This window comes from Sinohyriopsis cumingii, chromosome 17 (assembly GCF_028554795.1).
Source record: "Sinohyriopsis cumingii isolate HCF-2022 chromosome 17, ASM2855479v2, whole genome shotgun sequence".
Lineage (NCBI taxonomy): Eukaryota > Metazoa > Mollusca > Bivalvia > Unionida > Unionidae > Sinohyriopsis > Sinohyriopsis cumingii.
The window spans coordinates 25250301-25265676 of NC_142977.1; the positions used below are offsets into that span (position 1 = coordinate 25250301).

A 15376-nucleotide genomic window follows, 5' to 3' on the forward strand; every position below is an offset into this window, starting at 1 on the left:
AGATTCAAATGAGCTTAGAAGGATCTTTGTTAGGACTATGTTTTGTATTTTAAAGCCTCAAAATGTATGCGAGACTTAAAGCAATGAATTCATATTTACAATTTACTTACATTTAACTTTAAACATGTCAAGACTGAATGCAAAAGATGTTAAAACCACCCTGTTGAGTGCACAATCACCTTACTACCGGATATATCTGGTAAACTGTATGGTAAACAGTCTATTATCCGGGCTCGTAGACAGGTAGAATATGTGTCCCATTTAATGGATTAAGACACAATTGACCTTATAGAGAATTGGAGCATGGGACGCAATTTCGTCGGAAGACCAAGGGTGCTACATAATGTAATGGGCTTCAAAGGGGCATTTCATTTGCTTCAGATAATATAAAGTTCGATGAACGGATGGTTAACTTTCCAATGCAATGTATCAGCTAACCTCTGTCATTTGTGGGGTCGTGGCTCATAATATTGTCATCAAGCAATAATTATAATCTGTATACATCTACTACTTCTAAAATGCAGTCTCAGTCTTTGGAAGTATATCATCTGTTTAGTCTTTATTTTTTATCCGGCACGTTGATTATTTTGCTTTCTAACATTACCTATATTTATTGACGAAAGATGCTACAGTCACATCAGATAGTATACGCAAACGATTGGCGTTATATTCCGCATATTATTAACTTTCTGTCATATATGTTAAACAGTGTCCTCAACAATAGTAAACGCTTTCGTGCACACATTTTCTAGATCTACAATATTTTAGACGCGCCATATATCATGTTTCTTATGATTTTAGGAAATATCATAGTGTTGCGGCATATATTCTCTCTTTTCGATTTTGGTACAAAACAGACGTCTTGTTTTCAAGAAATGGTCTTTCCAAGTATCATATATATCTTAATAATACATTTTCTAAAGGTTTTCTGCTTCAAAAATAAAACATATTTGCTTGGACAGCTTCCACATATGTTAAGAAAGAAAATGGTTCGTAATAAATATAAAACCTCAATGTTTTTGAACGGTATCTCAGATAAATCAAACAAATATAGATGTGATTATATACTCTTTACCATTTTATATTTTATAATTACTTACGGACATCATTTTCATATTAGTAGCAATGTCCATAATTACACCATACATAAGAAATAGTTCATTTATATTGCATGATTATAGTGCTTAGGCATCATAACTAATTACCTAGTAATAATAATAATTATTATTATTATTATTATTATTATTATCATTATTATTATTATTATTATTATTATTATTATTATTAATATTACTAATAGTAGTAGTAGTAGCATTGCTATTATTATTACCACCAATAATAATAATAATATTAATAATAATATCAATTTATACCTGTATAACCATTTTAAATCGATACATTGAATACGTTTTCATGTAGAAACGCTGGCAACATATGACGTTCATCTTCTATGCATACTATCTCTTTGGCTAAGACGGATTATTTTAAAGGAACAGGTAACTAATACTGCGTTCAATTTTGTATTCCTCCTGATAGCTGACAAGAGCTCGTGAGAAAATGAAGTTTGTTTCCACACTTATACTGCTTTTATTTTGTTCTCGCGGAGGTGCTAACAATGGATTGCAAATTCTGAAGGACGCCGTAAGTATTGTTTAACCAACTTTAAGTATAAATTCCATTCACATTTTACAATATCATGAAAAAATAATAAATGTAGCTGCCACACTAACTTGAATAAATATCAAAATTTTAAATATTTATTTACTGATTAAGAGCAGAGCATGTTTATAGCAAAGTATGTTATAGTGTTTCAATGTTTGTTTGATTGTTGAGTGATTGAATGTAAAACAATTTTTAACGTCAAAATAGAAATAATAATGTTGGATGAGTATTATTATATCTTTTTCGACAGATTCATGCAATAGATCTACATCAAAGTATGAACAAACCTTGTGATTTTACCTTGCTGGAGCGATATTACGTTATCAACTGGTGTGTTCAAGGCAGTCCGCCATGCCACATAACATGTAATATCAAATCGCATGATTACATCACAGGGGAAGCGTGTTGTGTTGCGGGCAGGTGGGACATTACAGGAAATGTAGATGGTAATTTTTATTAGTCGAGGCTGTAATTTGTTTGAAAAATTGCTTCAGTTTGTTAGTTGATCATGAAAAATATGTTCAATACCAACATAAATAAGAATTTACAATCAGGGATTTTCGTTTTCTTGTTTGTTTGTTTGTTTAAATAAATAATAATAAATTAAATCGAAATGTCAGTGCATGTTTACATCATTTTAAATAATTGATTACTTTGAACATTCGACACACTGACAATGAGCACTGACATACAATGATGCATCCTAGACAAGCACACAAAGTAAGATAAAACGGAAATCCTCAACGGTATAATCAGACACGTTAGAAAGTCACACAAGTTTTCAATCAATAATTGAATCTGTGACGCTACTAACATAACAGCACTTTCATCTAGTTTTGATGCTCCAACACACCAACTAAACCACTCGGCCATGCGCTAATATTCTACATAATAATTTTTGATGTACACTAGAATTTACTCGGCTGGGAGAATTTAACACTCAGCTATATGCCTAAACCCATCAGATTTATATACATGAATTTATAGTAATAAATTGACACCCATGTACCAAATAGAGAGTCAAGCGCTTCTTAGTGGGTTATACATCGTTCGTGATCTTTGCATACATGATTACCAGGGTCTTTCAAAATATCTGAATATATTTACTATACTTTTGTTGTTTCATTGCACATGTCAATAAATTTAAACACCGGTTACGTACACGCATATATATGCGCACACACACACACACACACACACACACACGTATATGACTGACTAAACGACGCAACGTCCAAACTTGGCCACATCGTCCATGCAGATCTGATTTAGCTTCAAAGGATTCTTGGTTGAACCCAACTGTTAGAAATTCGTTGAGTGTCTGTTAGAAGTGTCATTTTCAAATATACGAACAACATGCCAGAATGTAACTAGAAAATGATATTATAATTAGACCGTACAAATGTAGAGCTGCTTTGGGAGGGGAGACATGAAGACATGCACTGACGTAGTGTTCACTAATGAAGAGCTTTGTTGCACAGCGCACAACATTCTGATCATTTTAAATTAAAATATCTCTGTGTATTGAAACAACGTTTATATAGAATAGCAGCAATATTCACACACACACACACACACACTATATATATATATATATATATATATATATATATATATATATGAATGACAAAGTCCATGTTCCCACCTCACGTGAATCTCACTAATTTTATCTCTATTTCTTAAGTAACAAAAAAGTTAAGATTTTGTTGTAATACTGTACCAGCCTCTGTGTAATGTAATTTTTGCTACCCTCTTTGGCTTTGCAATTTATACACCAGCTATGGAATGTTTAAGATTATTTGAACAATTGCCGTAATTCACTTACGATAACGTAATGTATCTGTACTCTGACATTACAGGCAAAAAGTGAGAAAACAATATTTAGTCAAATAGATCTGACTTGAATCGACAGGTATAGCTATATGTTTTAATAAAGGTAAGAAGTGAACCAGGAATCATTATCGCAACTTCTATCAATAGGGTATTCTATGCAGACTTTTTCGTGTAGTTACTCTTTTATTGGTATATTGCTTTTATTTGTTTTCTTTTGTTTCTTTTAACTTTTTGCTTGTTTTTTTTTTTTTTTTTTTTTTTTTTTTTTCGTTTCTTAGGTCCTAAGAGGAGGGGAAAAAGATTTTGGGGCGTTGCTATCGGATTTATTGCTTGTTACTGGTTATGTAGGCGGGAAGGTATGTATTGTTTGTTTTCTGGCAGGTTTGGGACATTTTTCTGAAGAAAATAACTTTGAATCTGCAGCTTGTGAATAGTGTACTTTGCCACTCAAGAGTATTCAAATTCCCAATCTCAGTTTGTTTTCTTTCAGTTATACATATGCATATTAATCTGTATATATGGATAAAATTTGAGATTGAAATCATTTAATAAAGGCAACGATATTTTCATAAAAAGCACTTAGAAAATTATTTATATAAAGTAGTCTACAAATGCATTCCGATAATGTCTTTTGTCTCAAATATTGTTTAGTTTCTTCGTCAAGCATCACAATGTGATATTATGTTTATTGCAGGTGGTCCTGAACAACAGTCATGGTCACCACCAAAGTTTGATGCAAATACATGCCCACCACCAGAGATAAAAAATCAAAGTGAATATACTGCCAAAATAAATAGGAAAGAACTTGTAATAACCTGGACTCTCCCCTCTGCCAAAGACGCAAAAGGCACAAGCTTAAGGTAGTATATTTTATATCTGTGTCAGAAAAGAACTGGCATAATAGAAAATCATAATATTTTCATATCAAGTTAAAAGTTGATTCCCACCGCCACCAACTGCAAAAACAACAACGAAATAATTTGAATATTAATTAGCAAGTAGACCCAAAAATCGCTCAATGATCGTCATCTACTGCAAAGTACTTCCAAAAAGGACATGTTTCTAAAAGGACATGTTTCAAAAAGGATATGTTTCTAAAAGGACAGGTTAGTCGCGTGACATTGGTTGTTAGATGTTAGATGTTTCATTACATATAAATACCATGTATTTTTAAATTATACGAATTAACTAACGTATGAAGTGAAAGTTTGCACGTCTTGTAGTTAAAGGTATTATAAAGAGAAACAACATAGCATGCCGGTTAATATTTGACTACACAATCACACCGGAATCTATTTGTTCTAACACATAAAATGCATGTAACAGTAGTAATCTTATTAGTTGTAGTAATCGTGACTTCTAGTAGTTATCATAACTAAGCAAGTTGAAGATGAAGCAGTGAAATAAGTAGAACCAAGAGTAATAGTAGCAGTAATAACAGCAGAAGCAGTCGAAGTAATAGTGCTACCACCTATTGTCATCATCATCATCTTCATTATTATTATTCCAACGCTTTTAACAAGCGTGTAAATGATACGAAACTGCCTATGCGTAAGTACATATGAACGGGCACACATATATTTTCGCTTACGTAATTAATGTCCTCAAACTCCTCCTATAGTTAAAGTTAGACACCTAAAACTAGAGTAAATACAGGTCGTATGGATTCGGACTGTATCAACACTTCTTTACGTTTGATCACACCTTGTAGGGGTCTGTCTTGTTAAACTATATTTTGCACAAATTGCACATGACGCCAGTTTTAAGTATTTGAGAACTGGTGTGTGTGGTCAATGACCCAAGTGTCAATACATATAAGAATGACACCTCTGGTTAATGTTTCGGGACCTTTCTCTACACTCGGGCATTTAAACCCTGTGTCTCAACTTTAAAACCTTTGAGATTCGCATTTCATAACCATAAATACATTTACTGAGCATAATAATACAATGGCATACATGCAACTATCATCGGCCCAGAAGTTCAGCCTTACCTTCGAGTGGGCTCAGCCTCTGGGTCATAGCTTGCAGATTTCAAAGATCAGCATAATATAACCATCTACATACGTACTGGGCAGGAAAAGACAAAGGCAGATACCTGACATTTGCCTTTGATGCATCCTTATCATCGGCCACATACCCAGGAGTGCTGGGTGGAAGTCGGAACAGGGAATAAATAAAAACATCCAAAAATGTGTATACATGTTTTGTGTAAGTTCAATAAGGAATAGTTGGACATGCTGTAATGTTTACAGCTTGATCCTCATGGAATTATAGCTGGTTTCAACAGAGGTAATAAGCCATATCATCATATGAAGACCTCTTGACCACTTTAAAAAAGCGCAAACTGAAGTGGTTCGATCATGTCTCAAGATCATCTGAACTGACAAAAACAAGGCACAGTGCGAGGGTGCAGAAGAAGTGGAAGACGGAAAAGTGGTGAGAAGACAACATTAAGGAGTGGACAGGCAAGGGATTTGGAGATTCACAGAGAGCAGAAGAGTACATGGAAAGATGTAGAGAATTGAAAGATGGAGAGAATTGGTTGCAAAGTCAACTGTGGTGCCCAATGACCTCTTGGGTTAAGGGATTGATGACAATGATGATGACGAATACGCAATTTGCATTATATTAAGTACATATTCAGCACATTTTTTATGCACGAATTGATTCTTTTTCATAACATCGTCGATTATATATATACAGTGGAGCCTCGTTAATCCGGACTCCGTTTATCCGGAAACCTCGCTATCCGGACATAATTCAACGGGAACGGAATTCCTAAACGTTAATTTGCTCCGTTAATCAAGAAATCCCCGTTCCGGATCCGGAAATCAAAATCGGGGACCAAAGTGTAAAATTACATTAAAACTTGTCTCGATAATCCGGAAATAATCTGTCCAAAAATAAGAAAATTCGAAAAATCGTAAGTGAAAATACAGTCAGAAGAATAATACATAAAACGCAGTAGTGAAGCCCTTGAGAATCTATGGCCACTATTAATAACTAAGTAGCGTGACCATATTGTAACCAGCGATTGTATAAGCAATGTCTGTTTTTTAGCTAGTCGCCGACGGGGATGTTAATAATTAAATAAACACACTGAGATCAAATCGTACAGGCTTTTTGACATAACATATGGTAAATAAATTAAAAGTGTCATTAAACCTCTTTGTTGTTTACCAATTGTATGTAACAATCACAGTTTATTGTTTGCTGTGCAAATACAGTTGACATTATTAAGCTGTGAACAGTATAGGGCTTCATTTTCGAATAAAATGGGGACGTCAATCATTAGCAACTGTAAAATACGAATTATAAAAATGACATTACCATCAACCAAGCCAAGGACAGTATAGCAACATTAATTTCGTATTTTGAGCAGACGTCAGCAAATTTCACCAGTGATGACATAAAACACAATAGCGAAGCCCTTGACAATCTATGGCCACTATCAGTAATCATTGCAGATAGATCCGCCAAAGAATCCAGGCAAACAAAGGTTACAGACTTCTTTAGGAAATTGACATAATAAATGTATGTACAGTACATACATATGCATGAACATAGTGTGATGTGTTCGATGTGTTAATTGTCTAAACTTCTATTTACTGTATATGTACGTACAAGCACATGTTATAATAATGTGAAATAAACACAAATTAATAGATGTATTCATTAATTTATTTCAACCATTATTGAATATACAGTACATTACATTTAAAGCTAGCATATACATGTACATATATACGGTGTGATGATATCGTAAAATAAAAAATGTGCATGATTCAATTATCCGGACAACTCGTTAATCCGGACATATTCGCTGGGAACGAATGTGTCCGGATTAACGAGGCTCCACTATATATATATATATATATATATATATATATATATATATATATATATATATATATATATATTATAAGTTTCCTGATAATAAAGTAATCTTGCTGCTTTTAGCCTTCCTTCACTATCTGCAGGATGCAACATATTGCGCATTTGGCCATATCTTCCAGGATAATAAACACTTTTTACAGTATTTCCAATTTATACAAGACAAGGTTATGCACTATTCTCTTCCATTCGGCCCATTCCTTGTAACAGGGACAAAATTGTTATTCCACTAGCCCTACAATCTCCACTCAACCAAATAATCTACTTAGTGTAAGTGATAATGGACACGAATTTCACCGTGTTTTGAGATATATGCATGATCATTATTGATATCGATTTATACTTGATATGTGCCCAGTTAACAATCTGCGAGGTTCATGCATATTATTATTATTATTATTATTATTATTATTATAGTGTTGTGTCTAATGGTTTACGGAGTGGTTCTTCCTTTCCTGAAGGTTATCATTATATTTCCTGTACAGCAACGGACGAGAAAGGATTTACTGCATACTGCTCTTTTAATTTTAGAGTTCAAGGTAACTATACACCTTTCTTACCTCAAGACAAATGAATACTAATACACCCAGAATTTATGTTTCATGATGATTAGTATTTGTTCGTTGGAGTTCATATAACCTGTAAGCCACATTTATATGTAACATACAAGTTGTGTATAAACCTGCTTTTCAACCCACATAGCAGACTTAACATTCGTGTTTCAGATATTCCAGCCCAAATAGAGTTAAATTTAAAAGTGCAACTCTATATTTAAAGTGTAGTACTTAATCTGTCGTTTGTAGGTAAATATCATCCAAATAAAATGAATTTACTCATAAAGTTTGCAATGCTGACTACTAAGAGAAGACAAGCATTTTTTACTGAAATTGTTGTCTTACGGAATAATTCTCCTCATTATTTTCAAAACGTGCTCCCAACGCAATACGTTTACAACATGCATTATAATTTATAATATAGTGACACGATGTGGCAATGCCATTTGGCCACAGAATGGATATAGAATCTGTGACAGTTCCGATCCTATCTATGGCACACGGTGCTCATTCGATTGCAATGATGGATATGAGCTCAACGGCAATGCCATTACTGAGTGTCAAGCTGACGGTACGTGGTCAGGATCAAACAATCAAAGATGTACAAGTGAGTAGATTTCAGAGTGTAACTTAAGTTAAATAACAACAAACAAAAATATCTTCAAAACATAATGATCCAACTGATGACAAATTGGTAATGCTAAGACATATCCTTCGAAATTTTGAGATATACATTAAATTGAAGGCAGTCACACGAACACTTACACTATATACCAATTCAGCACATTTCTACCCATGCAGTTCTTACATTTCAACATTTTCTTACTTAATTCTCTTCATTCCTGTTTGGACAGAAGATCATATAAAATATATAACCCGGTTCGCATCTTTCGTGACCTTGTATGCCCCACTAAACCCACTCAGCGTCTTCTTGTATCGATTACATGTTTAGTGATGGTTCTCATCCAGTTGGTACGAACTATTCCTGTTTTTGTTCCACTGATGGAATCCACGAAAGTTAATTTTTTTTTAACCTGACTAGACTGGTATTAGTCTTACACATCGCTTGTCCTGGCCATCTAATTCTCCTCTTTCTGATCTCATTTACATATTGAACATTACTACTGAAAATTCGACAGCACTGAGTAGAATAGCATTAATGACGATAAAAATTGGCTTAAGGCACCGAAATTTTGTCTACGAGAAAAATCTTTAACTCTAGGTGTTACGTCCTTTGTATTCAACTGATCACTGGATAAGACTACCTTTGTGGACTCGTTTATATTTCCCCGTAAATACAAAGGAAATCGCAACTAAGATACATTGCATTGGTCTTTTTGTTACTCGTCTTAAGCTATACGTATTGTGTCTACATAGGTATAGCTTTATTAATTCTTTGCGTCTTGAGCGGATACGCAAGAGTGTTACATTTAAGCTTGTTTCGTTTGCAGCTGAGTACGTTTGAAGTATGTGCGTCCACTCACTCTATCTCACCATCTTTTCTTCTTCTTCTTCTTCTTCTTCTTCTTCTTCTTCTTCTCGTAACTGGCTCTAAATCATACAATGATAATAAAGACAACAGATTTGCACATTTAAAGTCATGCCCAAGAAAATCAGTGTTTGTAAAGTATAGAAAATATGTTAATATTTATTTACATGAGACTGAGTTCAAGTGCTAAGAAGACTATTGCATACATATTGTCAAGTAAGTTTATCACTTTTGACTTTTTCGTTGTTTTATTTGGTGTCAAATACATTTGGGATTTTGTTTAGTTATATGCATTGTCCTTCATAGGGATAAAGATTTTAATGTACAGTTTAAATGAATATGTGTTATTCTTAACCAGTCTTTCATTTCTATCTCCGACATATATGCCAGAACTGTATGATATTTGTATCTCAAAATTATGTGCCAAGGATATGCCATAGAGACTCTAATACCAAGGTAACACAGAAATTTCCACAGAGTATTCTCCTTATGGAGAAAGGAGAGATGGGAAACATTTTAGAGAATTTAGAAATTGCTAAAGAAATCACTTTCCTTATAAAATGCTGCGGTTTTAATAACTCAACAAACATTTTGTGTTTAATGACAGAGAAAAAATGTTCAAGGCCGGCCGACCCCAGCAATGGTTTATACGTATGCCTCGATACCGAATACAGCTACAACTCCGTATGCTGGCCGGAATGTGATTCAGGATACGACTTAAACAGACGTTCGTTTTCACAATGTGCTGCCAATAAGACATGGATAACCAATGTAGATGTTTCTTGCATAGGTATGAATTTAAACATAATTTAACATTATAGCTTCTTTGCAAATAAGTGAGAGACGTGAATTTTAAAGTTTTTATATATACTTTAGTATATGTTTGTTATATCAATGTGATTCTTAACATATCAAATTATATCAAAATCACAGCGTTTATTTTGATATGCTACAGATTTAACATCGCTAAACAAAGCAAACTTTAAAAAATATACAACGTTCCGAGTTTAAATATTGCCGCGACCAGTAAAACTATATATATATATATATATATATATATATATATATATATATATATATATATATATATACGTATCCATCACCCGAAATTAACGTGTCTATTATTTTATTTTAATTCAAAGATAAAGAACCTCCTGTGATAACAAGCTGCCTGACTCAGCAGTCGTTTTACGCAGATGCAGGTACCACCAAATATAATGTTATGTGGGTGAAACCGGAAGCTGTGGACTCCATTGACGGAACAAACATAGATCTGATACAGGATTCCGGTCCTCCATTTGGTTCCAACATTTCTTCTGGATTAACCTTAGTACAATACTATGCCGTTGACACCAAGGGAAACAAATCTCCTAAGTGTTTCATCTTTTTGGAAGTGAAAAGTAAATATATATGAGAAGTCATTTTGATGTGCTAAGAACAAAAATTATTTTGTATCATTCACACCTAAAACGAATACAATATAAATGAACAGTTGAAAACACTGACACTATTCATCTGTAATGTCAAAACTTGAATGCAATAGTCATGATTACCAGATAAATCTATTTCACAGAAAACGAATGAAGAACGTTACATATCTGTTAGAAACAAATCAAAATGTGAAATGTCGTAAAGGTTAATTATATTGCTTTCTAATGCGATCAAAATATTTGAATCACGCTCAAATGTATGTGCGATCAATCGTGCAGAATTCTATGACGATTCTTGGTGATTGTACCACAATACTTAATTTAGATACAACCATTTCAGCAATGTTTTCATCATTGCATACTGCTTTATATTATTGACAGCGAGAATGTGTTCCTACACATTACCTTTTTGGCGACAATAGGATTTGGTGGTGGTGCTTATCTGCATTGTATCAACAAATTAAAGAAACGTTATTTTCCACCCTGCATGTCAAAAATATAAATACATGATGTTACTTATTCAATTTCATTTTATCGTTTCTTTTCTTTTCTACAGTAATCACATGTGTGCACCCTTCCACCCAGCTTCTCGACGATAACCTGAAATTTTCTTGCACGAGTTTAAACGTAGGAGACAGTTGCTCAGTTTCATGCCGAAGCAATCTACCACTTCTAGGGGATTCCAAAATAACATGCACGGCAAAGAACGGTGCATCGACTGGAATATGGACTTGGATACAAGAACCAGAATGTCTAGGTTTGATTTTTATTCTAAATGTTGTTTTAAAACATATTTGGCATATTATTGTACATTTTGTAAAATCTATCAAAATATTAAATATAATCTATTACCAAATGTATATCATTTTAACATAGAATTAAGTTTCTAAATGTTCACAAGTAAAGTTGTAACCCGAAGGATCTTAATTCTAGTTAAACGGATGAATTTTGAAATCAATATCTGTCAGGAAAATTAAAAGGTCGGTATCGCAAAAATCGGTATGGAAGTTATATTGATGAGATATCGCTATCTTTTCTAATCATGTTTCATTTCAGTCTGAGGATTGTTCGTGCTATCCGTAGCAACCTAGTCTTCTGCCATAATTTATGAGTAGCTGTTTATATCGACAGAACACCATACCTACCTCCTTTGTTTTGTTTGTGCAGCTGTATTTCCCAAATTGTATATTTTATGGTGATGTGGCAGCAAGAAAGCAGGCTTGGTTTAATGCTTGTGTGACTTTAACACTGTTATGATATATCTAAGAAAATATTATTTTTGTTGAAGTTCTCTGGCTACAAGATACTGTTTCAAACAAACCGAAATCAATCCTTTCATTCAAATTTATTTATTGACACGTTACTGCAGTTCGCTGATGCCATTAATTAAATACCCTAGTGTCTATTTAAAACATGTCGCATATGTTCCCCTACATAGATAGAGAGACATAAACGAAATAATAAAACATGGAAAGAGTGCTAAATATGTCTTTTTGGACAAATGATCTCTTGTTTGAGTAATAATTTAGCTGATTTTGCTTAATGTTACATAATTTATAAGGCTTGGTTATGTACTATATTGATTCGATGTAAGGAGTTTCCTCCTTTCATTTATAATATTTATATTCATAGTAATTTACTTGTTTATTCAGCTTTACAAATAATTATTGTAAAAGTACCGTAACGGTCGCGGGTTGGTTATACAAATTATGAGAAGCACATCCCATCTATTATAGCACTTAGCATAATACGAGAGGCACACAGAGGACCATGAGTGATATATATGAATATGAGTCATATTGATAATAATATTTGCATAGTAATTGTAAGTAATAATTTACAAACATATGAAGACAATTAGGAATATTTGCTGCTCTACTTTGCTTGAGAAAAACTTGAACATTTTGGAACACTTTATAATCTAGTACATAAGTTAGCTGAAATGAGCCGTAAGAAGCAGGTCAGTTATCGCAGGGAAACGTAGGTGGTTCATATGTAGAATTCGGATCATACTTGGGTTCCATAATGGCTTACACTCTAACCAATGACGAGATTCAGTTTCAGATGCCTCGACTTAATTACATAATTATGAATTACATCCAAAGTACGTAAATAACTATTTAGAGCATGACATTTATTTTTCATTCATGTGTATTATATATCAATATTGTTGTAGGCTTTAACACCATTTTGCAGCACATGATAAGCTATTCATGGCGGCCTGTATTCATGGTGAAGGAACAACCCGGGAAAACTCCGGAAAGAACCACCTAAATACGAGAAGCTACTGGCAAGCTTTCTCACATATCCACATTAGCCGAATCCGAGACTCGAACCCATGCAGAGAGAGGTGAGATGGAGGTGATCCGTAACGGAGAGTGCTTTAGACCACTCGGCTACTCGGTGCCCCTATATAAATTAATGTTGATTCCTGCAAAATTTTATATATCTCGAACTAAAACTTCATTATTCTTCACATACATAGACAAAAACAAGATCTTATGAGAATGAAATAAATGTCACATTTTCTGGTCAATATATATATATATATATATATATATATATATATATATATATATATATATATATATATATATATATATATATATATATATATATATATATTTCTAGTTAATCCATTTTTAAATTTTGGGTCCATTGTAATCGTTAATCGGGATTTGCTAAACCAATCTGCCATCCTGATATAAAAGGAAAGAGTAGGATAGAGCTCTACAAACAGACAATATGGAAATCAAACTTTTACCAAAAATGTATGTATGATAAAGAACAGAAAATAAAATCTTAAAATTATGCTACAATAAAAAATAACTTCATAAATTTGTTATTTATTTCCATTTTTAAAAAATGAGTATCAGAAATTGTGAAAAAAAGCTGATGCATTAAAAGAAAGCATGTTAATAAAACAAGCAATGCATCTGTGCATTTTGTAACATGCATTAATTTATTTATCGCTGTGCGCCAGTAAGACCTCACTATTGATTAAAGGAAAATACTTCCACATACACAGAGTACAACTTACTGAAAGAGTCTACTGGAAAATGCTTTATCAGTATGCATATACGATATTAATATTGGCTTCTATTTTTCATCATCATCAACAACAGTAAAAACTTTAATTTCACAGTGGTTCAATGCCATGATCTGGATGCCCCAGACAACGGAGCGTTGGCTTGCGACAGTATCAACACCAGACCATTTTGTCAAATATTCTGCAACGCTAATAACGATTTGCCTTTAGCGACTGATGGACGGTACTTTTGTCTAGATAGTGGAAAATGGAGTCCCACTGATGTGGTTCCAGGCTGTACACGTAAGTAACAGTTTGACCAACATGACCTGTACATCCATCTTTTCATTACAGTAGATAATAGAGGTTTGTTAGCTATAATTTTTATTCAATTAATATCAATTGATTGTAACTTGACGCTGGGTTTTTTATTCTGTTTTATACTCTGATATACGCGAGGAACGAACGAACATACAGGAACGGAAAATAAATCATGCCGGAACAAATTATAACTATTGATCAAAATATGTTTTTTTTTATGAGCATTGAACCATGTAAGCAAGATATATACGTGAATCAAGTTTCAGCAAGTATCATCAAATAGTAGTGGGACGGTATAAAATGGGATATTATGATATTTTGTATAGTGATGATACACCGTCATTACCTTTAACCACATTGATCAATTTCTCGTTGATGACGATAAAACACGGACTTGAAAAACATAATCAGATTCGTTTTGTATTGCTCAGCATGTCATCGTTTACGAAATGCATGACAGCACAAATTAATATTTAGGAATTGTACATACATCACAGAAAGTGATGACATATGAAGGAATAGAAGCTGATAGGCTATTATTGGCTTTATATGGAAACCGTATTGCAAGTGGACATTTAGTAATCCTTTTTAATTCTTAATTCATCGTCTGTATCAGTGCACTGCGGTATGTAAATTGGAAATCCATACATTCAAGTTGGATAGAGCAATGATGCTCCAAATAGAGGACCAACTTCCTGTTTTAAAAGAGTCGACAGTGTCTTTTCTCAATTCAGGTGAAAGCAACTCTGACATGGTATACTGTCTTTCGTAAATGCATTAGTCAATGTGTTTTGTCATTACCTTTCATTTAACAAAGAATCTGTTAAATAAAGAGAACACGATTTCTTTTTCCACGTATATCTTCTTTTCGAAAGGCCATTTTCATACCACGGTACGTACTGAATGGTCGCAGGACAAAAATGAGAATTAGTGTTTTGTAAATACCTTAATCAGTGTGCTTTGTCATTATCTTTCATTTATAAAAAAAAGAATTATTGAATTTGATACGAAAGAACATAAGAGTGCTTTTTGCACATTAGCACTATGCATTTTCATGTTTATTATTCGGGTTTGCTATCTACACTGTGTGTGTGTGTGTGTGTGTATAATTTGCGATATTTGCTACATCGACATATGACACAAAAAACACTAGATTTACTATT

At 33.3% G+C, this 15376-nt stretch overlaps 1 protein-coding gene across 1 annotated transcript in view; it reads left to right on the forward strand.

The window, feature by feature from the left end:
• Positions 1-15376, forward strand: part of LOC149778278 (uncharacterized) — a 47906-nt gene that overhangs the window by 4991 nt on the left and 27539 nt on the right. Inside the window, exons 2-11 of the mRNA XM_089939076.1 lie at positions 1537-1641; positions 1913-2108; positions 3774-3851; positions 4190-4355; positions 7809-7930; positions 8370-8552; positions 10042-10224; positions 10577-10834; positions 11421-11621; positions 14010-14195. Of these exons, the coding sequence (XP_089795202.1) occupies positions 1558-1641; positions 1913-2108; positions 3774-3851; positions 4190-4355; positions 7809-7930; positions 8370-8552; positions 10042-10224; positions 10577-10834; positions 11421-11621; positions 14010-14195 (1657 nt within the window). The 5' untranslated portion in view covers positions 1537-1557. The remainder of the gene's footprint in view (positions 1-1536; positions 1642-1912; positions 2109-3773; positions 3852-4189; positions 4356-7808; positions 7931-8369; positions 8553-10041; positions 10225-10576; positions 10835-11420; positions 11622-14009; positions 14196-15376) is intronic.